Source organism: Cetorhinus maximus, chromosome 12 (genome assembly GCF_964194155.1).
Source record: "Cetorhinus maximus chromosome 12, sCetMax3.hap1.1, whole genome shotgun sequence".
In the NCBI taxonomy this organism is placed as follows: domain Eukaryota; kingdom Metazoa; phylum Chordata; class Chondrichthyes; order Lamniformes; family Cetorhinidae; genus Cetorhinus; species Cetorhinus maximus.
The window spans coordinates 25,329,345-25,353,639 of NC_135890.1; the positions used below are offsets into that span (position 1 = coordinate 25,329,345).

At 40.2% G+C, this 24,295-nt stretch overlaps 1 protein-coding gene across 2 annotated transcripts in view; it reads left to right on the top strand.

Moving 5' to 3' along the window:
• Positions 1-24,295, top strand: part of orc5 (origin recognition complex, subunit 5) — a 111,562-nt gene that overhangs the window by 48,692 nt on the left and 38,575 nt on the right. For both annotated transcript variants that reach the window (XM_078553218.1, XM_078553219.1), the window contains exons 10-13: positions 46-98; positions 4,108-4,220; positions 10,411-10,458; positions 15,600-15,710. In XM_078553218.1, the coding sequence (XP_078409344.1) occupies positions 46-98; positions 4,108-4,220; positions 10,411-10,458; positions 15,600-15,710 (325 nt within the window). The remainder of the gene's footprint in view (positions 1-45; positions 99-4,107; positions 4,221-10,410; positions 10,459-15,599; positions 15,711-24,295) is intronic.

Below are 24,295 nucleotides of genomic sequence, written 5' to 3' on the forward strand. Positions count from 1 at the left end.
CACAAAAATATTCTTTTGCTAATTACATTATCCTATATGTTTCAGCTCTCAGTGGGAGAGACTGCAGCAAGAAGATAAAGAAGGTGGACATGTGAAAGGTGAACCAGTCCTGGTTTAGCTGACCAGAAGAATCTGTCCTTTATTTGCTACTGATCAGATTATGAATTTTTGTAGATGAACGTGAATTGCAACCTTAAGTCATATAATTAAATTAAAACTTATAATTCTAACTATTTTTGGGATTGTAGGATACTACACAAAGATGATCCACACTCTCAATTTTTGCTCATAATTAATAATTATACACATTGCCACTTTGTACTCAATCTTTAAGCCATTCTACTGGACAAAAGAATTATGAAGTTACATAGTCCTGATTGAGCAGAAGGTGGTGAGAGCAGATAGTTTGGGGCAGGAACTATTAGAGGCAAGGAAACAAGAATGACTTGAGTCGGAACAGATTGGACTGTGGAGAATTCCTTCCCACCTAAGATCATTTTCAGTGTGCTGATTTACTTGCCCATCTTGATGATGTGCTAGACTGCATACATGCTCATCTAGCCCGAGTGCTTCTCACAAGCACGCTTGAAATGCTGGCCTGCTGCTTTATTCCTAGTGGGGTGTTTTTTTACACTCCTGCTCCCTTAACTGCCTTGAAACTAGCTGCCACCAAATACAAAAACCAGAATTCCACCAAGCGTTCATACTCTCATGGTTCCCCACGTCCTGTTCACCTCATGGTTATCCCAAGGCACATCCTAACTCCCTCACTCACACCTATGCAATGCCCACTTTCTCCCATTCCACCTTGAACTTAAATCATTGTTTCATCATGGATGCAGACTCACTACTCCTTCCTTGCCCTTTTAGCTTGGCCTTAGGACACCTTCTTTCTCAGCTGCACATTTTGCAGCATCTCTTGACAGTTTTTTTTGAGCCTTACACTCTGTATGCTACCTTCCATCTTCCTGTATAGCATAGTCTCTTAAACAAGAAATTTGGAGCTAGACAGGTTCAATGAAAAGCTTTTGGCTATACAGACAGGTTCAATGAGAAGCTTTGGACTATACAAGCATGGTCAATGAGAAGCTTTGGACTATACAAGCATGGTCAATGAGAAGCTTTGGACTATACAAGCATGGTCAATGAGAAGCTTTGGATTATACAAGCATGGTCAATGAGAAGCTTTGGGCTATACAGAGAGTGAAAGATTGGAAAAGAAAGAAGCAACAAAAGGAATGAGAGAGTGGGAAAAGAGAGAAATTATAAATTACTGTCATTGTAAAATTGTGTTTTCAGATGTACCAGTACCACAGAAGATCCATTCTTCATTTAAATGAAGAAACACCTTTTTAGATGAAAACCAACATTTTAGGCTCAAAGTGGTATGACAATCAGTTAAATGTAGCTATAGAGATGTTATACTTCTTGGCACAAGGGAATGGAAATGGGAACTTCGTTGCAATTGTAATATAGTGAAGTGACATGTTAAATAATTAGGGCCTTGTAAACATATGGTATGGATCATTTGGGTTGGCGAATTGTTATTTCAGTTCGATGGTGCTTTTCATTAACAAAGAGGAAAAAAGTCCTGCAAACAATCATTTTTAACTTTTCTGTTCATTTTAAATTTATGCCTACTGATTAACATCACTCCTTTACCATATTGAAACTTGCCTTCAAATTAATGCAACAAATTACTGAAATGCCATACTGTTCTATCAAATGGGTCATAGTAGTTTTGCATGAGATTTCCAGATTCTGGTTACATCAGAAAAGGAACTGGGAAGCAGTTGCTAGTCACTTCCTTAACAGCCAATAATATGTATACAATGTCATGCATTTTCCTACAGTTTTATCAAAAAGAAATTGTAATCCTGGATGAAAAAATTAGATAGAAATTAAGATAAAGAGGAAAAAGTGTGCTTATGACAGGTGTCAGGTAGAAAATACAATTGAGAACCAAGAGGAATACAAAAGGAATACAGAGGGGAGGTGAAAAAGCATATTGGAGAAGCAAAGAAGGATTATGAGAAAAGATTGGCAGCCAACATAAAGGAGAATCCCATAGCCTTCTATAGGCACATAAATAGTAAAAAGGTGGTAAAAGGAGGAGTAGGGTCAATTAGGCACCTAAAAGGGAATTTACACGTGGATGAAGGGGCCATGGCTGAGGTATTAAATGAATATTTTGCATTCATCTTTACCAAGGAGGTAGATGCTACCCAGGCCATGGTGAGAGACGAGGAAACTCTGTCACTAGAAGAGTTCAAAATTGACAAGGAGGAAGTGTTGAATAGACTGCCGGTACTTAAACTCACAAGGCACCGGGACTGGACGAGATGCATCCAAGGATATTGAAGGAAGTGCGAGTAGAAATTGCAAGGGCCCTGGCCATAATTTTTCAGTCTTCCTTAGACTTGGGGGTTGTGCCTGAGGACTGGAGAATTGCAAACATCACACCCTTGTTCAAAAAAGGTTGTAAGGATAAGCCCCGCAATTACAGACCAGTCAGGTTAACTTCAGGGGTGGGCAAGATTCTAGAAACAATTATTTGGGATAGAATTAGTAGCCATATGGAAAAATATGGATTGATAAGGAAGAGCCAGCATGGATTTCTAATGGGGAAATCGTGTTTAACTAACTTGCTGGAGTTTTTTGAAGAGGTAACAGAAAAAGCTGATGAGGGTAATTCTGTTGCTGTGATGTACATGGACTTTCAAAAGGCGTTTGATACAATGCCACACAACAGACTTGTGAGGAAAGTTATTGCTCATGCAATAAAAGGGACAGTAGCAATGTGGATACAAAGTTGGCTGAAAAATAGGAAGCAGAGAGTAATGGTCAATGGTTATTTGTCGGGCTGGACGAAGGTTTGTAGTGGAGTTCCCCCATTGAGACCCTTGCTTTTCCTGATATGTATTAATGATCTAGATCTTGGCGTTCAGGGGACAATCTCAAAGTTTGCGGATGATACGAAGCTTGGGAGTGTTGTAAACTGCAAGGACGACAGTAGAACTTCAAAAGGACATAGACAAGTTGGTGGAGTGGGCAGATAGGTGGCAGATGAAGTTCACTTTGGTGAAGTGTGAGGTGATACATTTTGGTAGGAAGAACATGGACAGACAATATAAAATAAGAGGTAAAATTTTGAAGTGGGTGCAGGAGCAGAAAGACCTGGGTTTATATGTACATAGATAATTGATAGTGGCAGGACAGATGGAGAGAGCAGTTAATAAAGCATATAGTATCCTGGGCTTTATTAATATGGGCACAGAGTACAAGAGCAAGGAGGCTATGCTGAATTTATGTAAGACACTCGTTAGACCACAGCTGGAGTATTGTGTACAGTTATGGCTGCCACACTATAGGAAGGATGTGAATACATTGGAGGGAGTGCAGAAGAGGTTTACAAGAATGGTTCCAGAGATAAGAAATTTCAGCTACGAAGATAGATTGGAGAGGTTGGGACTGTTCTGCTGGAGAGAAGGCGGCTAAGAGAAGATTTGATAGAGATGTTCAAAATCATGAGGGGACTGGACAGAGTAGATAAGGAGAAGCTGTTCCCGTTTGTAAAAGAATCAAGAACAAGAGGGCACAGATTTAAAGAGATTTGCAAAAGAAGCAAATGTGACATGAGAAAAAACTTTTTCACACAAGTGGTTCGGGTCTGGAATGCACTGCCTGGAAGTGTGGTGGAGGCAAGTTCAATCGAGGCATTCAAGAGGGCTTTAGATGATTATTTGAATAGAAACAACGTGCAGGGGTACAGGGCAATGGCACTCGGTCATAATGCTGATTTGGAGAGCTGATGCAGACACGATGGGCCGGATGGCTTCCTTCTGTGCCGTTAAAATTCTGTAATGATGTTATCTACTGTCTTAATGGGAACTATCACCTGGAATGAAATGTCCAAAAAAGAGTGAAATTTTATTGTGAAAAAGGAACTCCCAAAAAAATTTACGTTTATGTCAAGCACTTCACCTTGAAATTTACTACTACAATCATTATACTTCAGCAAAGTATATCTCTACCCACAGATTTATTTTAGCCCAAGGTCTGTATTTCTAATAACTTTGCAGACTTTTTTTTTGTTTGAATGTTCAGGACTTTCTGCTCACGCACATGTTGAACTTCCATATTACTCCAAATTCCTGCTGATTGCTGCTTACCTCTCCTCCTACAATCCTGCGAGAACAGACAAAAGGTTTTTCTTGAAGGTACAGTAATTCAATTTATTTTAATCTTGACCATTAATTGATGCATAAAAAATAGAATAAGAAGGAAACAGTGAGCAGGTTCGGCAGCATCTGTTTCATGCCTGTGAGCTTTCATCAGAATCCTTTGAAGAATGCAATGTTATGTTTCAAGCTTTGGATGATAAAATGTGCATGCTGTGATGGTGTGGTTAACTGTGATCAAGGGGGCAATGTAGTAGCAATGAAGCAGAAATACAATGCTTAAAGAAACTTATGCATCTGTATCTGAATTAACGGAGCATTCGCAATAAGGTAGACAAATTAACTGCACAAATAAATGTAAACAGATACGATATGATGCAATTACGGAGACGTGGCTGCATGGTGACTAAGGCTAGGAGCCGAATATCCAAGGGTACTCGATATTCAGGATGGACAGGCAGAAAGGAAGAGGAGGTAGCTTGGTGTTGTTTGCCAAGGATGAATTCAGTGCGATAGTGAGAGAGGATATTGACTCAGAAAATCTAGATGTGGAATACATCTGGGTGGAGCTAAGGAACAACAAGGGGCGGAAAACATTAATGGGAGTTGTCTATAGGCCTCCAAACAGTAGTGGTAAGGTAGGGGAACACATTAAACAGAAAATTAGAGATGCATGTAACAAGGGTGCTACAGTAATCATGGGTGACTTGAATCTACATATCGACTGGGCAAATCAAATTAGCAATAATAATACTGTGGTGTATACATTCCTGGAGTGTGTACGAGATTTCTTTTTTTAGACCAGTATGTTGAGGAACCAACTAGGGAACAGGCTATCCTAGATTTGGCATTGTACAATGAGAAGGGGTTAATTAATAATCTTGTTGTGTGGGGTCCTTTAGGGAACTGACCATAATATGATAGAATTCTTCATTAGGATGGAAAGTGAAGTAGCCCAACCTGAAATTAGGATCCTAAATCTAAACAAAGGAAACTACAAAGGTATGAGGCGTGAATTGGCTACAATAGATTGGGGAACTTCATTAAAAGGCATGATGGTGGATAGACAATGGCTAATATTTAAGCAATGAATGTATACATTGCAACAATTATACATTCCTTTCTGACACAAAAACACAACAGGGAAAACAGCCCAACCATGGCCAACAAAAGAAATTAAGGATAGTAGATTCAAAGAGGAGTCATATAAAGTTGAGAAAAATTAGCAAGCCTAAGGATTGGGAGCAGTTTAGATTTCAGCAAAGGAGGACCAAGAGATTGATTAAGGGGGGAAAAATAGAGTATGGGAGTAAACTTGCAAGGAACATAAAAGCGGACAGTAAAAACTTCTATACGTATGTAAAAAGAAAAAGATTGGTGAAGACAAATGTAGGCCCCTTACAATCTGAAACAGGAGAATTTATAATAGAGAACAAGGAAATGGCAGAGCAATTAAACAACCAATTTAGTTCTGCCTTCATGGAGGAAGACACAAATAACTTCCCAGAAATGCTGGGAACCAGGGGTCTAGTGAGAAGGAGGAATTGAAGGAAATTAGAATTACTAAAACAATAGTGCTGGAGAAAATAATGGGACTGAAAGCCAATAAACCCCCAATGATAATCTACATCTCCAGGTACTAAAGGAGGTGGCCATGGAAATAGTGGATGCGTTCATTGTCATCTTTAAAAATTCTGTAGATTCTGGAACAGTCCCAGCAGATTGGAGGGTGGCAAATGTAACCCCACTATTTAAAAAAAGGAGGGAGGGAGAAAACAGTGAATTACAGTCCAGTTAGCCTAACATCAGTAGTAGGGAAAATGCTAGAGTCCACAATAAAAGATGTGATAATAGGATGCTTAGAAAATATCAACAGGATTAGACAAAGTCAACATGGGAAATCATGTTTAGCAAACCTACTGGAGTTTTTTGAGGATGTAACTCGCAGAATCGCTAAGGTAGAACCAGTGAATGTGGTGCATTTAGATTTTCAGAAAGCTTTTGATAAAATCCTACATAAGAGGTTAGTGTGTAAAATTAAAGCACATGGGATTGAAGGTAATATAATGGATTGAGAATTGGTTGGCAGACAGGAAACAGAGAGCAGGAATAAGTGGGTCTTTTTCAGAGTGGCAGGTGGTGACTAGTGGGGTACCGCAGGGATCAGTGCTTGGGTCCCAGCTATTCACAATATATATCAATGATTTGGATGAGGGAACCAAATGTAATATTTCCAAGTTTGCTTATGACATGAAACTAGGTGGGATTGTGAGTGGTGAGGAGGATGTTGAGAGGCTTCAAGGCAATTTAGACAGGTTGAGTGATTGGACAAATACATGGCAGATGCAGTATAACGTGGATAAGTGTGAAGTTATCCACTTTGATAGGAGAAACAGAATGGCAGAGTAATAGTGATAGATTGAAATGTTGATGTACAAATGAACGTGGTACACCAATCACTGAAAGCAAGCAGTGAGACCACACCTGGAGTACTATGTGCGGTTTTGGTCTCCTTCCCTAAGAAAGGATATAGTTGCCATTGAGGGAGTGCAGCGAAGGTTCACCAAATTGATTCCTGGGATAGCAGGATTGTCGCATGAGGAGAGATTGGGCTGACTAGGCCTGAATTTACTGGAGTTTAGAAGAATGAAATGGGATCTCATTGAAACGTATAAAATTCTAACAGGAATGGACAGACTGGATGCAGGGATGATGTTTCCTCTGGCTGGAGGTCTGGAACAAGGTGTCACAGTCTCAGGATATGGGGAAGGCCTTTTAGGTCTGAGATGAGTAGCAACTTCTTCACTGAAGGTGGTGAACCTGTGGAATTGTCTATCACCAGAAGGTTGTTGAGGCCAAGTCACTGAATATATTTAAGAAGGAAATAAATTGATTTCTGGACTCTAAAGGCATCAAGGGGTATGGGGAGAGAGCGGGAGTATGCGTTGAGATAGAGGATCAGCCATGATCATATTGAATGTGGATCAGGCTCGAAAGGCCAAATGACCTACTCCTGTTCCTATTTTCTATGTTTCTGCAGATTGTACATTCTGAAATATATGTCAGATTTGGCATTTGAGATTAAAGATTTTGCTGTTGATTGGAAGATTTCCTCTTTACTATTGTGTCCCACCAACTTTGTTACAGTAATACCATAAATGATGGCCCTATTTATTGCATATTTGACTGTTCCAGAAGTTGGAAAAGTTAAATCTTTCTTTGCTGTAGTATGGTAACAAAACATCAGGAGTAACTGCTGGGATCTCCTTTGATGACACCAAAGTAATTTCAGAAGTGTTCATTTAAACAAATCATATTGCATACAGTTAAGTACTTAAAGTTGTGGTTGCGTTCCTGAAAATTGTGACCTTAAGTGAATCATTGGTTCCCATAGGAATCAATATTAAAGCTGGAGTTAGGGAAAAACCAATGTATTAGTTGAAATACTGTACTATACATGTGCAGCACTGTGCATTCCTAGCTGGAATAACTTGTAAAATAAAATGAATCACTGAATATATCAGAAATACTGTAAAAGTTCAAATTAGATAGTACTAAATCACACAAACAAGCCCCGAGTAGCACAGCTTCTGTCTCGCCCACAGCACTCCTGAAACTCAGCTCTTGCCAACTCCCAGTCCAAGACTGCACCTGAGCCTATAGCCTGGACCCCTCCCTGATGGTCAGCAGGGAGCCGAGCCCCTGTCCCGGGCTGCTGATTGAGCCACTGTGGAGTGGTGGGTGGGCGTCCACTTAGATGAATTATGCTGGCTTAGAGGAGTTCAGATTGATTTTGTCAAGCAATGCTAGATTCTTCTTTGTGGGAGTATGTAAGGAGTGTTCCAGCTGTTGAGTGCAGGGTTGCCTAACAACAACAACTTCTAATTGCATAGCATCGTAGTAAAATGTCCTAAGGCACTTCACAGGATTGTTATAAAACACAATTTGACACTGAACCACATGAGATTAGAGCAGATGACCAGAAGCCTTCTCAAAGAGGTAGGTTTTAAGGAGCGTCTCAAAATGATGAAAGAAAGGAAAAGATGCAGAGAGATTTAGGAAGGGAATTCCAGAGTTTTAGGGCATTGACAACTAGAAGAATGACTGCCAATGCTGAATTGTCTAAAATCATGGATGCTCAAGAAGCCAGAAATAGAGGGCGCAGGTATCTTGAAGTGTTGTAGGACAGGAAGCAGTTAGAGATGGGGCAGGACAAAGCCATGGAGATTTGAAAATATGATTGGGAATCTTAAAATTGAAACATTTGTTAAAAGGGAGCGAATGTAAATACAAAAGTAGTCTCCTGTTTGCATGTTGTAAAAGATATAATTTGTATTAGCATCTTACTCAAATTAAAATAATGTTGGAATAAAATGTCCTGTCGGGTAAATAAGCTTGCTTTTTAAATACCTTTTTATTTCCTTTGGGTGTGATATCCTGAAAGCTATTTTAATTATACAGAATAATAAGGAATGTTTGATTTGCTAAAGTAGACTTTAGCAAATGTGTTAGCAAAACAAAAAGAATCTAATGCAAGAGAATATTTTATTGTAACTTAATTACTTCTGAAGTACAGGCAATCTTGAAATGTGGGTAACTGTAGCAACCAACTTGCACACAGCAAGGTCCTGCAAACATTGAGATTAATTGATATTGTTATGGCATAGCGGATGGCAAATGCTGAGCTGTTCAAATCCCAGAGGGAAACTTGAAACAACTGTCACAAGCAATTTTCAAATTGTATAAAATTCGGGAAGCGTGCTTTGAATTTGAATAAGGCCACCCAGTCTTATAGGTTTGTATAAAACTAGATTAAACTTTTTAATAAGAGAAATTATTTTAAATACATACATAGATCTACAAATTACTACCATGATAACTTCTAAATCCCCTATTCAATCTAACTCCCAGTTACACTTTTGTTAAGGCAACAGTAAGACACAGATTTTAAGACCCAGGCAGAGAAACATGATACCCTGAACAAGTTGACTTCCAAGTGAGTTTTCTTAACTTCAGTCCTTTGAAGACAGCAGCTTGAGGCATAGATGCTGAAGGCTTTTCACACACTTGTAGGATCTTAAAAATGCCTTCCCTTACAAAACAGTCTTTTTTTTTATACATATCTTCCTCTTTGAATACAAATACCCATTTCACTATGGCCCATAACTTATGCACTCCCCAGGGTCAGATTTGAAGGGTGGGGGTTACCCCAAAGTTGCACTGGGAATCCCTCTGGCAAGCTCCCAAACAAGGGTTTGCACGGCAATTGCCCAGAAGTGCTAACTTCCTCTGGACAATTGCACTGCACTGAGAACCATCCGAAAATGTGATTTAAATTGCAAACTTCAGATGGTTCAGCCGGGGTTGTACCAATAGTTACCCAGAAAATGTCAGAAGAATTAAAACCTCATCTAACTTCTGGGTAACTATTGTAAAGGCCCAGGCTGACCTCAAGGGACTCCCCGGTGCCCCCACCCCCTTGCACGCAGATGCACACAGACACAGACAGACACACACGCATGCACAGACACACTATTACTGTATTTTACAATAAATTCCATTAACATTATGAGAATTATTATATCTCTTGACACCATACAATCTGTTGTCTGAAAGAAGTGATGTTGGTTAAGAGTTCAGTATTGGCCAAGAAACTAGTAAAGCTTGCCTGCTTATTGATAAGTGCTGTAAAATCATTTATGTCTTTGAGAGGGCGGATGAAGCCTTGATTTTAATATCTCTCTCTCATCAGCTTTGATTGTGTTTGTGATATGGAGTGGGATTTGAACCCACCACCTCTGACTTAAAGGTGAAAATCGTATCACTGAGCCAAGCCTGGCACCTTAGTATTTTGGCTTACACATCGTATTTTATTGGTGCTTTAGATCAAAGTAGTATGTTTTTGTTTGTGAAGGATCATATAGTCTGTATGGTTGACCTTTTAGTTTACTGGAGAGGATTTGTATGGGTGAGCAACTAGTACTTAGTAATGAAATATTTCGATTTAATGGGAAATTTTCTTTATCCTGAGGGTAGCTGTTGAATTAAGGAACTATTTTGGATTTACTCCAGAGCAGTTATAATCACAAACTTGGGTCCATGTGCAAAATAGATTTATAATTTGAGAAACAGTAAATCACCCTTTTTATTGTAGACATATAATTACATTGAGTACTTTACAGATCAACACAATGTTTTAACTTTTCTTTCTCCTTTGTTTTATTTTCAGCATCATGGGAAAATTAAAAAAACCTCATTTTTGAAGAAACATGAAAAGGTGATTATTGATATTCAGTATTATATTCAAATTAGATTGAACCAATATGTTAGTTGGACTGTAAAGAATGAGAAGATAGAAAAAAACTTGCGTTATGATGGTTAACTGAGCATAGACATAGTATCGAACAGGTCTGTAGAGTGCAGATCCAGATGGTACATTACCAAATGAACTCTGAGAAGTTTGCTTGTAATATTTACTGCATCACAATTAAAAAGTACAACACTTTTATGATCTCTTGGATCATTTATGTATGCGCATCTGTGTCTCCAGTGTAAACCTGAAAACCATTGTTTTGGTTTATTCAGCCTCCAAACAGACTGTTTAATGCTCCTGTTGTAATGTGCATTGGAACATTGCATGGTCAGGCACAATTGAGACTGATTAGATCAGAGCAAACATTTTTCAGTGTTCCTTATATTTTGATATGTTTGCAGTTTAATTTTTCTTCTGTACAGCCAAAATTCAAACCAGTCGGTGTTCTTTGTAGTTGCTTTGTATTTTTGACCACTTTATTTTTAAGTTGCACATAAGTGGTTAACGGGGCTGGAAATAGATTTAAATGACCTACTTTTAAGCGTAGGTTATTGAAGTGTTCCATGCTTGTCAAATTCAAAGGATTTATGTAGAGATTTAGTTCCCAAAACACTGATAATCATACACTGAACAAACCAGCCATATAAATACTGCAGTTACAAGAGCAGGTCGGAGGCTGGGATTTCTGCGGAGAGTAACTCAGCTCCGGATTCCCCAGAGTCTGCCCACAATCTACAGGCACAAGTCAGGAGTATGATGGAATACTCTCCACTTGCCTGGGTGAGTACAGCTCCAACAACACTCAAGAAGCTCGACACCACTCAGGACAAAGCAACCTGCTTGATTGGCATCCCATCCACCACCTTAAGTATTCACTCCCTCCACCACCAATGCACAGTGACAGCAGTGTGTATCACCTACAAGATGCACTGCAGCAAATCGCCAAGGCTCCTTCGACAGCACCTTCCAAACCTGCGACGTCTGCCGCCGACAAGCAGACACGTGGGAGCACCACCACTTGCAAGTTCCCCTTCATGCCACACACCTTCCTGACTTGGAACTATATTGCCATTTCCTCACTGGATCAAAATCCTGGAACTCCTCCCAAACAACACCAGATTACCTGTTTACCTACACCAGATGGACTGCAGTTGTTCAAAAAGGTGGCTCACCACCTTCTTGAGGGCAATTAGGGATGGACAACAAACACTGACCTTGTCACCAACGCCCACATCCCATGAAAGAATGATTTTTTTAAAAATCCTGACATCCCAAATAATATAAATGGAACGCAACTTACTCAACCGTTGTAAAATAGTTTCCATGGTAATAGTTCTTTTCATCAGACACAAGTAGCTAACTTCAGAGCTAGTGAATGTTTGTATTAAGTACATATTGATATTTGCATCTCCATTTCTCTATCCACAATCATAAATCTGCTCATTTCCTTCATTATTCCATAATCAGAAAGGTAATGTTCATACTTTCTATTTCACTTTTGCACAAGTCTCTGAAATTCAGGACGATTGCCTAAGCTTTTTGTGCCTCTAACTGTAGTGCCTCAGCTCCATTTTGTTCCTTCCTTATTAGTGTGACCAATTATTTATGAGAATCCACAACTTGCCCTTCACTGGTGCAGCACAATATTAACTAACTTAACGTGGCTGCAAGGTGTATCTGTATTTGATTCTCAATTTATCATGTTTTTAAGTATCAACTTTAGAAACTTTAGACACAAAATAAATCTAATCTTTAGTTTTTAAAAAATGTATGCACTATATTTGTGTGATCAAGGACTTTGCAGTAAGAAGCAGCCGTTTTGCCACAGCACATCAATTCTGTTGCGTTTTTGTCACTCCTCTGCTTAAACCATTTACTTCGCTGAGGCACAGTTCCACAACACCAGCAACCAGCCAGTGATTTGCCTGTGTCAGAATCTAGACAGCGATTGTCAGCAAGCTGCTTAGCTTTGTATGTTGCAACTGCTGAGTCTGATCTTGTTCTCTCCCAATGTCCTTGTCCTTGTGTGCATTTTCCAGCAATGGAACAGTGTTGGATACACTGTATAGCCTCGAGACTTTTCCTGGGGAGAGATCAACACACATGTTCCTGGTGCCACCGCCTTCTCCAGGTGCTGCATTGCACCTTCTGATATTAATGCTGATGGCAGGTACCTGTGCTCTACCCCCACTGCACCCCCCTCCACACACACACACACACACGCACACACAACCACCGCCTGTCTGCAGTCTTTAAGTGCCACCATCCAAGAATGAGGTTCATCAACATCCTTCCCTTTACAGCAAGGCCCTAAAGATTGGAATCAGGTCCAGGAGCCAGCAGCTAACTTCTGCCAAGTCTCCCGCACTGTCAGATCCCATCTTCATCTCTGTCTCCACTGCAGAGGGTAATGAATGAAGTGCCATACATATAAAGAGATAGTAAGGAAAATCACAAGTAACAGGTCACCTATCCTGGCAGCACTGCTGTGGCTCCTTAGGCAGCACCATCCAAACCCTCAACCACTACCACCTAGAAGGACAAGGGCAGCGGATAGATGGGAACACCACCACCTGGAAGACCCCCTCCAAGCCACTCACCATCCTGTCTTGGAAGTATATCGCTGTTCCTTCACTGTCGCTGAGTCAAAATCCTGGAACTCCCTCCCTAATAGCACTGTGGGCATACCTACACCACAGGAACTGCAGCAATTCAAGAAGGCAGCTCTCCACCACGTTCTCAAGGGCAATTAGAGATGGGCAATAAATGCTATTCTAGCCAGCGATGCCCACATACTGTAAATGAGTTTTAAAAATACTCCTCTGTACAGCAAAGGAGCCCTGGGGTCCAAGGATGTGGCACTCACTCGTATCACATTCATGACACCCCTAACTCCAAATGACCTGTCCTTTCTGCTTCATCGGTGTACCTCTGTCACAGGAACACATACAGGCCTGGCTTTAGGAAATTTGCTCCTAGTTTCTTTATCGAATTACAATTCTTGTTGCGCAGTTTGCCTGCTTCCTACAGTGCTGCTGCATCAGGTCTCTGCTGCTCTGCTGGCCTTTTTCTTCCCCAATCTTTCTCCAAACACTTCCAGTCTCCCCAGGCATTTAGTGCCTATTTGCAGCCTAACTTCTACTGCATATTTATTGGCTGATTCCATAATTTATAGCAGTCGAAAGTCCTGATCTCTTAGTTCCGTTGGCATCAAAATATTGGGCCTTTTTTTTGTACATCACAAAACACTTCCTGAGTATCGTATTTTCTAAGTTTGTTGGCAGCAAAATGTTAAAGTGGTGCTGAGAGTTGACTGAGTTTTAAGGATAGCTGCACTTGTGTGATGGGTGTTTTCCAGTACAGTATTGTATTTGTAGATGTTCTCTTTAACTCTGTTGATATATCATACTTCATTGTGAAATAAAAACAAAAAGTGCTGGAAAAACTCAGCAGGTCTGGCAGCATCTGTGGAGAGCGAAACAAGAGTTAATGTTTTGAGTCCGTGTGACTCTTCTTCAGAGCTCTGAAGAAATCACACAGACTCGAAATGTTAACACTGTTTCTCTCTCCACAGATGCTGCCAGACCTGCTGAGTTTTTCCAGCATTTTCTGTTTTTATTTCAGATTTCCAGCATCTGCAGTATTTTGCTTTTATACTTCATTATGATCTATTTGGCTGTTTCCCAAGCAGAAATTATTTGCACTGCAGAATGAGAGTTTTATATTATGGATTCTGCGATAAATGACGAGCGATTTCTGATGATTTGTGTTCACATAATTAGAGTAAGACCAGATGGGTCATAAAGTTACCAAATAAGTCTAGTTTTTATATGCTTTCCGCAAAAAAACCTAGAAGCATTGCAATCACTCACGCAGTTTATACTTCTGAAAACCTGACAATAGTGAGAGCTGACTGGTCACCAAGTAGAGGAAAATTAGCTGTTTAAAATTTCAGTTACCAGTTTTTCTGGTTCATTCAGGAAATGTTGGATAAAATTACCAATGTGCAGGTTTGTTATTGGAATTTGTTTGTGAGCTGTAACTTCGTTGGTTGAGTACACACCAACCTGGTGAGCGCTGTTCATGCATGACTCTATAGACCATTACACTTTTTAATTGCTGTGTATTTAGCTTGCATGCATGTTTTGTTCAATTATTAATAGAATGGCCTGAAACTGCCTGGTAAAGTATTCAACAGAGCCACCTTCAGATAAGAGGGAAGTGCCTGCTTTGCCTCTGCAAATCTTAAACTTACCTCTCCAAGAGGCAGCCCCATGTTGCGACATCCTCTCCATTCTTGACCTCCCTCAGCAGCGCCCACTTCTCCTGGTGAAGATGCTGAGGCTTCAGAGCTGCCGGCCCTGTGATTGGGCCAGCAACATCGGAAAACTGCCCAGGGCGACAGCTATTAGGAGGCCTTCTCTGGGAATATCACCGAGCTGGTCGCATTGCCGGCAAGTGTGTCTCGGGACTTCCATTTTGTCACGAAGTTCGTGAGAAAATTCAGCCGTAAGTGTTAGGGATTTCATGTTAGATGGGGAGGAGGTAAGATGCTTGGGGTGAGTTGTCCTGAGGAAGATTTTAGAAAACAGTCTTGGATAAATAAAAGTCTAAAAATTTACTGTGAAAAGTACTGCTTAACAACTAGCCTTTATAGTGGTGAGTCAGAGCTGAGAAAAGAAAAATGCTCACACATTTGGTGATTAGTGTGGTATTGTAAGCAGACTTAGATGTCTAAAGATTCAAATTATGAATTATAATGGAAAAGATGGATCCAGTCACCGGAAAATAGGAAACTTGAGTTTTTTTCCTTTTGACACATTTTTAGGTGTTTTATGAAACCAGTGTAGAGGGAAACATTGATATTTTGCTGCCTTATAGTGTTGTCACTGTTGACTACAGACCTTCAGCTACTCTTCTCAATTATTGCAACATCCATCTCATTAATTAATGGCAGTTATTTTTTGAAAACATGATGCACAACAGCTTAAGAAAATGAATTATATAAATGAGTGGTTGTTCACTTAATTGGCTTGCAGGCATTTAATGTCCCTCGATGCACTATTACCAAGACAGATCAGTCTAATTAACCTTGTTTCTTACAGACCAGCAATCACCTCCTTGGCCCCAAACCATTCCCACTGGATAGGTTGTTGGCAATTTTCTACAGCATTGTCGACAACAGAGTGACTCCCACTGCAAATATTTTCTCTCAGGTGAGTTTGGAATATGTCAATGTTAACTGGTTCCATGGGGGAAACCTTGAAAAGGTTACAGTTTCAGAGATGAAAAGGTTGCACCACTCCAAGAATGTGAAATGAATTGGCCACAATCTTTGAAAATGCATTGAAAGCTGAATTAAAAAGTATGTAATGCTAATGTTGTGAAAACTTGGTATTGCAATACATTTATTGACTTTAATCTGACAATGGAACTTTTTTTGTGGTCTGCACAATCCCATGCTCCATAGCTGTTGAATCCACAGAAGTAGTGCTTATATTGCACATTCTTTCTCTTATAACCCCAATTATCTATGCAATCTGTAGAGTTGTTATACCAATATAGTGTACTAGTTTATATTGAAGATGTGTGGGTGCATATTAATGGGGTCAGTGTTTGACAAATAAAGGCAGTTTTCTGGATTCCATGTACCTCTTTCCAAAATGTATCAATAATACAGACATACTTGTCCTAGTATAGCAAATGGAAACATATTGGCCCATAACTTCTGATCTTCCAGGAGTCATAACTGGGGTTGGGGTACCCCAAAGATGCACTGGACAACCAGCCCCCCAGTTCAAACTTCCGTTGGGCAATTGCCCTTCACTCAGAACCATCCGAAAGTATGATTTAAATTGAAAACTTCAGATGGTTCCGACTGTCTTACAGTAACAATTATCCAGGAAAAGTTAGAATGAAAACCGCTTCTAACTTCTGGGTAACTATTGTTATGACCCTCCATGGGACTCTGCCAGCCCACCCATGACCACCCAACACAGGAATTGCTTTATTACTGTAATCATTTTAAATTGAAACTTCCCCAGTCTCCCCTTTTGGTTTTCCGGCCTCTGCTTATCTGTTTTAATTGTTTAACTTTATTTGTAAATTATATACCTTATTTTAATTTTCTTATGCCTTTTTCCATGGTATTCTTTACGAGCGCATCCATATGCATATTTCTTTGCACCCATGCCTTTATTGCTTTCTCTTTTGCTTTTCGCTTTCCCTTTCATGCTCCTGTGTTTTTAACACTTTGTAACCAGCAGTGGGAACTTGAAAGATTAAAATAATTGATTTCTGACTCAGTGGAAAAGGATTCCATTGAAAGTCTGAAAACTCATCCAAAGCTACTTGGATCTTCTCATCTCTTATTACAGAGCCACAAAGAGTGAGATGACAACTATTAATGAAAAGCACTTACACACACACACACACACACACCCCCCCCCCCCACCTTCTCCCAGGAAAACAGATTGGTAGAAACTAGAATCTAGTACTTTAGGGCTTGGACAAAAAACAGCTTAGTTGGCATTGCAAATTATACCTTTATGAAATAAGATTCCCCTCACCTGGTGGAACTATCTTAGTACAGAGCCTTGTTCTCTGGAAATCATTCCTGGAAGATCAGCAGTGTTAAGTGGAAGGTCTCAGCTGAAAGTGATAACTTCCTGTACTGAATTGGCTGTTGGTCCATTCTTTCATGAATAGAAAATAATCTGTTTCTACAAGCAGCTTTCTTCTGTTCTTTAAAATCGTGAATCTTTAATCTGTTTGAAATAGGGAAGCAGGCTGAATTTGGGCCTAGAGTTGGCTATTTTTGATGCATGTAACTGGCTATCTTTTTTTCTGTTTTATACTGGTGCATTAAACAAATATAACACTGGGTGGCAGCATTGTGCTAAGATTTGCAAAGTAATCGTCTCCAAATGACATGCAGAAAGGAAATGAGTTTTCCAAAATCAGTTGGCAGCTGCCTAGTTAACCTGCCATCAAAGGTACCCACCATATTAAATACACCAGAAAGTCCAGAGGTGCCTGGCTGTCTTCATCATCCCTGCCTCCCTTCCCCAGCTCCTCTGTTTGTAGTTATAGTAATGAAGAGGCAGAATTTTAACTTTTGAACCCACTCAGTAGGGGAGGTCGGCAGTAGCTTTGTGAAACCAGTTTTGCAGTGTCTCTTTAACTCAGCCATGACATTAATGTCCTGCTTCTGGGTTTCCTGACCATTTAGAGCAAATAGCCTAATCATGACCCACACCTGACAATGCAGTTCTGTGTCTTACTCAAGTTGGCTCTGTTAATACCTCAAATAGAAAGTCTGTGATGACAAAAGCTCTTCAAGTAAAGAATTTTAAAACACTGGTGATGGGAGAATATAAGAATAGTGGTAGTAGTGGATCATTTGGTTCCTCGAGTCTGCTTCACCATTTGATACGATCATACCTAGTCTTCTGCCTCAGCTCTAGTTTCCTACCAGCTACCCATAGTTCTTGATCCCTGAGAGATCAAAAATCTCTCTCAGCCTTGAATATACCCAACAATAGAGCACTTACATTCCTCTGGGGTAGAGAATTCCAAAGATTCACCATCCTCCAAGTGAAGAAATTTCTCCTCATCTTAGTCCTAAATGATCAACCATTTATCCTGAGGCTGTGGTTTAAGGATAGCAACAAATAAATACTGACCTTGCCAGCAACGCTCACATCCCATGAACGAATTTAAAAAAGAGCTCTTAGCTAGGGGGAAACAACCTCTCTGGTCTACCCTGTAAAGCCCTTTTAGAATCTTGTATGTTTCAATGAGATCACCTCATTCTTCTAAATTCCAGAGAGTATAGACCCAATTTACCCAGCCTCTCATCCTAGGGCAACCCTCTCATCTGAGAAACTAATCAAGTGAACCTTCACTGTACTGCCTTCAAGGCAAGCATATCCTTCCTTAGTTATAGAGATGAAAACCGTGCTGAGTATTCCAGGTATGGTTTCACCAAAGCCCTATACAATTGCAGTAAGGCTTATTTATTGTTGTACTCCAGTCCCCTTGGAATAAAAGCCAGTGTGCAATTTGCCTTCCTAATTTCTTGCTATACCTGCATGCTAATTTTCTGTTGGTTGTACGGGTACACCTTGCAATGGGCCAAATGGCCTCCTCATTTCTGTAATGATGCTATAACCCACGTCTTTGTATTCCTTTTTGGAGTATTCCCAACTTCAACATTTACAAGTTTTACATTTTTAAAAAAATTCTGCTTTTCTATTCTTACCACCAAAGTGAATGACCTCATTATATTCCATTTGCCACCTTGTTACCTACTCACTTAACCTGTCTACATCTCTTTGCAGCCTCTGTGTCCTCCTCGTCGATAGCATTGCCACCTAGTTTTGTATCGTCAGCAAACTTGGACACATTACTTTCAATCTTTTTTGTCTAGGTTTTCAATATAAGTTGTAATCAGCTAAAGGCCCCAGCACTGACCCTTGTGGCATTTCACTGCTTGCAGTCTGCCAACTTGAAAATGCTCTGTTTATCCCTACTGTATATTTTGCTCGCACTTTTCTCAGGAAGCAATCAATAGTTTAAAACCTGAAAACCATGGAACGATAATTTCCTTCAACTCTTTCCCTACTCAGATCTCGCTTATGGCCCTGTGAGGCATTCCATTTAATAGCTGAGCCATGCAAGCCAGGGAGTCTTTGTCCAATTTTTATTCTGTTGAACTTAGTGATTTGCATTTTGTTTTTCCTCCTTCAGTAATGAACAGCTTCACATTAATAATGTGAGGCCAACTCCAGCATCTTCTCATTAGTCACGATGATGCACTATTTCCCTTATCCCAGTCTTTTTAAAAATAATGTTCATAACATTTTGAAATAAACACAACGTGAACAAGGAATGGAGGTTAAAATAAGTTCAACCTAGTTCACGTGGCAATAAATTTATCGTGATAGAAACATCAGCAAACCTTATTGATCTTGCCCCACATCAGAATTTGTGTAAATGCCTTCATATCTACTGCAGTTTAATTGTCTTTCCTTAACTTTACTAGAATAATGTAATAATAAAAGTGAGAGACGCCAATATTTCCATATTAAACATTAAGCACTAATAATTAATATTTGTACATTTTTAACTCTTTCAACTTCAGTTTAAAAAAATTATAAAAATATTTGTGTAGGTAATTAAATTGATAGCACTGAACTTATTTAAAATAAAATGTTTGTAGTTGAACTCCAACATAGACCAGAATTTTCTAGCCCCCACCCCCACTGCGGCGGGGCCGACGAGGCATTGAAATCTCCATTCACATCGGCGGAGCCAGAAGATCCCACCGGCATGAGGGGCTAGAAAATTCCGGCCATCGTTTTTTGATGCATGCTGCTAATTATTCTTCAAAGGACCTTCTTCAGAAAACTTGTTTATTAACTATAATTTCTATCCATGCACTGGAGAATTTAATTTTGAGCATTGTGCTCCTCACTGAAGATTTGAAATTTGTGTTGCAAGGATACACATTTGTTGTACAGCATTTCCTCTAAGTTAACTGAGCAAAGTGGGGAGAGACTGCTGTAAAAGAGAGACAGGGACTGGCTTATGAAGGCAGCAGGACCATGTAAGTCTGTGCCAGTATTGTGGGGGAGGAAAGTAGGTTTAGTAGGGTGGTCTGTTGATTCCTGGAGGCAGAGGTAGTTTGGAAGCCTGGTATTGGCTAGTGATGGCAGATCAACCAGGGCCTGGTTGTGGTGGGAGGGAGTTGGGGGGGAAATCATGAAAGGGCGGTGGTGGCACTTGATTGTGGGGGCTCTTCAGACTGGCACCTGGATCCAGGAGATAGATGGAAGTGCATTTATCTCCTGAATCCACCAAGTCCTCATCTTGAACCTTGATGAAACTGCTAAGTTCTCTGATGCTTAGGAAATGCAACCAACCAGAGTTAAAGTTGACAAACAGAATGACAATGAGGCTGTCCACCTTATTGTCATATTTAAAGTTCCAAACCACCTCCTTGGCATGGGTTAGTTGTTAATGTCTTGTTAATTGCATTGTTAAGGTTTGTTACTGTGATGTCAGTTGTATTGTTAAGGTTAAGAGCAACAAGTGATGGGTATTGATTGTCTTTGAGCACATATAAATAGGGGATAGCTGGAACACTGATCTGTGGGAGACGAGAGCTGTGAGACTGAACAAGTTAATAAACTGTCTCAATAAAGAAAATCTCTGTGTCGTGGTTTTGGCTTCACCAACTAACTTGGATCCTATAAACAGGTTGTTCATTTTCCAGACTCTGTTAAGGCCTGAAGTAGGCAAGAATGGGTCTGGAAACAGTTTTTTTTTCACACTTTAACCTTCCCAAGCCTTTCAGTTTTTTTCCCTGTTAAAATTCGCTCCAGTATGTCCACTGCTTTCCTTAAGGGAATGGAAAGAACAAGCAATGAAGTTTGGGAAGTACAGCATGATGGAGAACAGAAAAGTCTAGGGCCAGAATGGGGCCCAGAGTTGAAACAAAATATGGTTTCTGTCAGATATAGGGAGAGAGCAGGAGATTGATCCACCTGGAGAGCAGGATCAGATTAAACACAGACATAAACTCAGGAGTGTGGTCTAGAGAGACAAGTTGGGGTTGATAAAAGAAGAGAATGGCAAAGTGCAGGTCTTGTGTCCTGCAGTGTCAGAGAGGGAAGAAGCAGGATCAAAGCATGGGGCTGTGTTGTGGTTTCTGGGAGCTGAATCTTAGTTGCTTGGTTTTCTCTCAGTCAGCCTCACAGTACATTTGCGCCCTCTGCGCATGCATTGTGATGGAAGCTGGGTTGCTTAATGCCTTGTGGGAGCTGTAGTGTAGTCATTGGTTCAGAATATTGGGTTTTACAGGATGTGAGGAGATATACACACAGACTAGATTTCGTACTTGTTGATGGTGAATGTGTGCAGTAGATCAGCTTTTTGTTTATTGCACATGAATGACCGGATGTAGTTCAGTCTATTAGGTGTCCTAATATATCATAGTTTCTCCAGCATGCATTAAGTCAATATTTTGATTTAGGTTAAAGTTTGAAATTTAATGTTCATGGGGATGTTGTTGTGCAGTCATGTAAAATTTGGTCTCCCTGATCACTACTTCCTCTTTCTATCAGCTTTCGTGCCACAATACTTCCTTAATGCTGTGGCTTGCACTGGTTCCTGTACTTTGTGCTGTATATTCACTTTTCAGCTTGCAGCATTAATAATTATGAGTCTGAGTTTTCAAATTCAGCCCCTATTCCTGTTACAAAACATGTCATATTCCTTTACGCCACTAGGTGGCACCCAGCTTCTCCAAATTTTATTTTTGTAACTCGTTCTTTAAAACCCCTTTATTGTAACTTTTGTGTCAGCTTCCAGGAACTGGCTTTTCATATGTCATAGTTCTAAATTGGTTTCCTCCTGAAGACAGAATTCAGTTTTCCTGGGTTTGAGTCTTATGGCAGGATAAGAAAGGCAGTTTTAGTAGTGTAAATTTTTGGAGTCAGCTAAAATCTGACTGAAATGGACACCCCTATAAAGGTGGTTTAGAAGTGCACGTAAAATAATTACTCAATCTCAAAATGGTTACACTGCAGATGGGAGGCCATTCAGCCTTTGGTGTCTGTGCTAGCTCTCCAAAGGAGCAATTCACCTAGCGTCATAGCCCCACCTTCTCCCTGTTGCCCTGCACATTCTTCCTTTTCCGGATAATAATCCAATTCTCCCGTGAATGCCTTGATAGAATCTGCCATCACCACCCTCCCAGGCAGTGCATTCCAGATCTTCACTCGCTGCGTGAAAAAGTTTTTTCTCATGTTGTCATTGCTACTTTTGCCAATTACCGTAAATCTTTGGGACCACTGGGGGTGGAGGTTGCCATGTGTCCCACCAAGACAGAAGGGACAAGAGAAATAAACACACACCAAGACTTAATTTGTTCAAAAAAGGTAGCTAACCCCGTGAAACCCTTGAGTGAAGTTTCGACACTATTGTGATGAGCATGTAGGAAATTGAGTGAGTTGATCGTCACGATGACAGACTCAATGTAAAATGCTAAGTTACTATCTGTACTATTGCTCCTGTAGCCTAGAGAATGCAAACAAGGCCCTGAACGATTCAGTGTTCAGATATTAGTGTTGCACATTTTTTTTATTTATTTGTTCTCTGTATGTGGGTGTCAATGGCCATGCCAGCTTATATTGCCCATAAGGACTTAAGGAAGAGGAGCAGGAGTAGACCACACAGCCTATCAAGCCTGCTCTGCCATTCAGTACGGTCATGGCTGACCTTGGGTTTCAACTCCATTTTCCTGCCCGTTCCCTTGTCCCTTAATTCCCTGAGAGATCAAATATCTGTCTATTCCAGCATAATAGAGCATCCACTACCCTCTGGTGTAGAGAATTCCAAAGCTTCACAACCCTTTGAGCGAAGGAATTTCCCCTCATCTTAGGATAAGGGGCCAATCATTTAGGACTGAGACTGTGCTCCTGTGTTTTAGATTCCCTGACCAATGGAAACAATCTCTCAGCTCTTACCCTGTCAAGCTGTTTCAGGATTTTGTAGGTTTCAATGAGATCACCTCTCATTCTTCTAAACTCCAGAGAATATAAGCCCAATTTATTCACCCTCTCATCATAGGACAATCCCCTCATCCCAGAGACCAATTTAGTGGGCCTTCAATGTACCACCTCCAATACAAGTATATCCTTTCTTAAAAGTGGAGACCAAAACTGCGCGCACTACTCCAGATGTGGTCTCACCAATACCCTGTACAACTGTAGCAAGACTTCTTTATTCTTGTACTCCAGTCTTCTTGCAACAAAGGCCAACATACCATTTTCCTTCCTAATTGCTTGCTGCACCTGCATGCTAACTTTCTGCATTCCTTGTACCAGCACACTCAAGTCTCTGAACATCAATATTTACAAGTTTCTCACATTTTAAAAAAATATCTAGTTTTTTATTCTTACGACTGATGTGAATAACTTCACGTTTCCTTATATTATACTCCATCTGCCATCTTGTTGCTCACTCACTTACCCAGCCTATATCTCTTTGCAGCCCCTCTGTCCTCCCCACAGCTTACCATTCTATCTAGTTTGGTATCATCAGCAAACTTTGGGTATATTATTCTCTATATCTTCATCTAAGGCATTAAAATAGATTGTAAATAGCTGACGCCCCAGCACTGATCCTTCTGACACCACACTATTCACTGCCTGCCAGTTGTTTTCTATCCATTAACCAATCCTCTATCCATGCCAATATAATATTCCCCAACTCTGTGAGACCTTGTTTTGCCTATTAACCTTTTGTGCAACACCTTATCGGATGCCTTTTGGAAATCCAGGTATACTACATCTACTGGTTTCCTGTTATCTACCCTACTAGTTACATCTTCAAAAAACTAATAAATTTGTCGAACAGGGTTTCCCTTTAGTAAAACCATTGTTCTAATCATACTATGCTTTTTTAAGTGCATTATTAAGACTTCCTTAATAGATTCCAGCATTTTCTCAACAATGGTCTTAAGCTAACTGGCCTGTAGTCACATTCTTCCTCCTTTCTTGATCAGTGGTGCAACATTTGCCAACTTCCAATCCAGTGGGACCATTCCTGAATTTAAGGAATTTTGGAAAATCATAGGTAACACATCCACTATCCATGCAGCTATCTCTTTTAGAACACCAGGGTGTAGGCCATAAGGCCCCAGAGATTTGTTGGATTTTAGTCCCTTTAGTTTCTCCAACACTTTATCTCTGCTGATATTAATTTCCCTAATTTCTTTTTTTAGCCCTTAGAT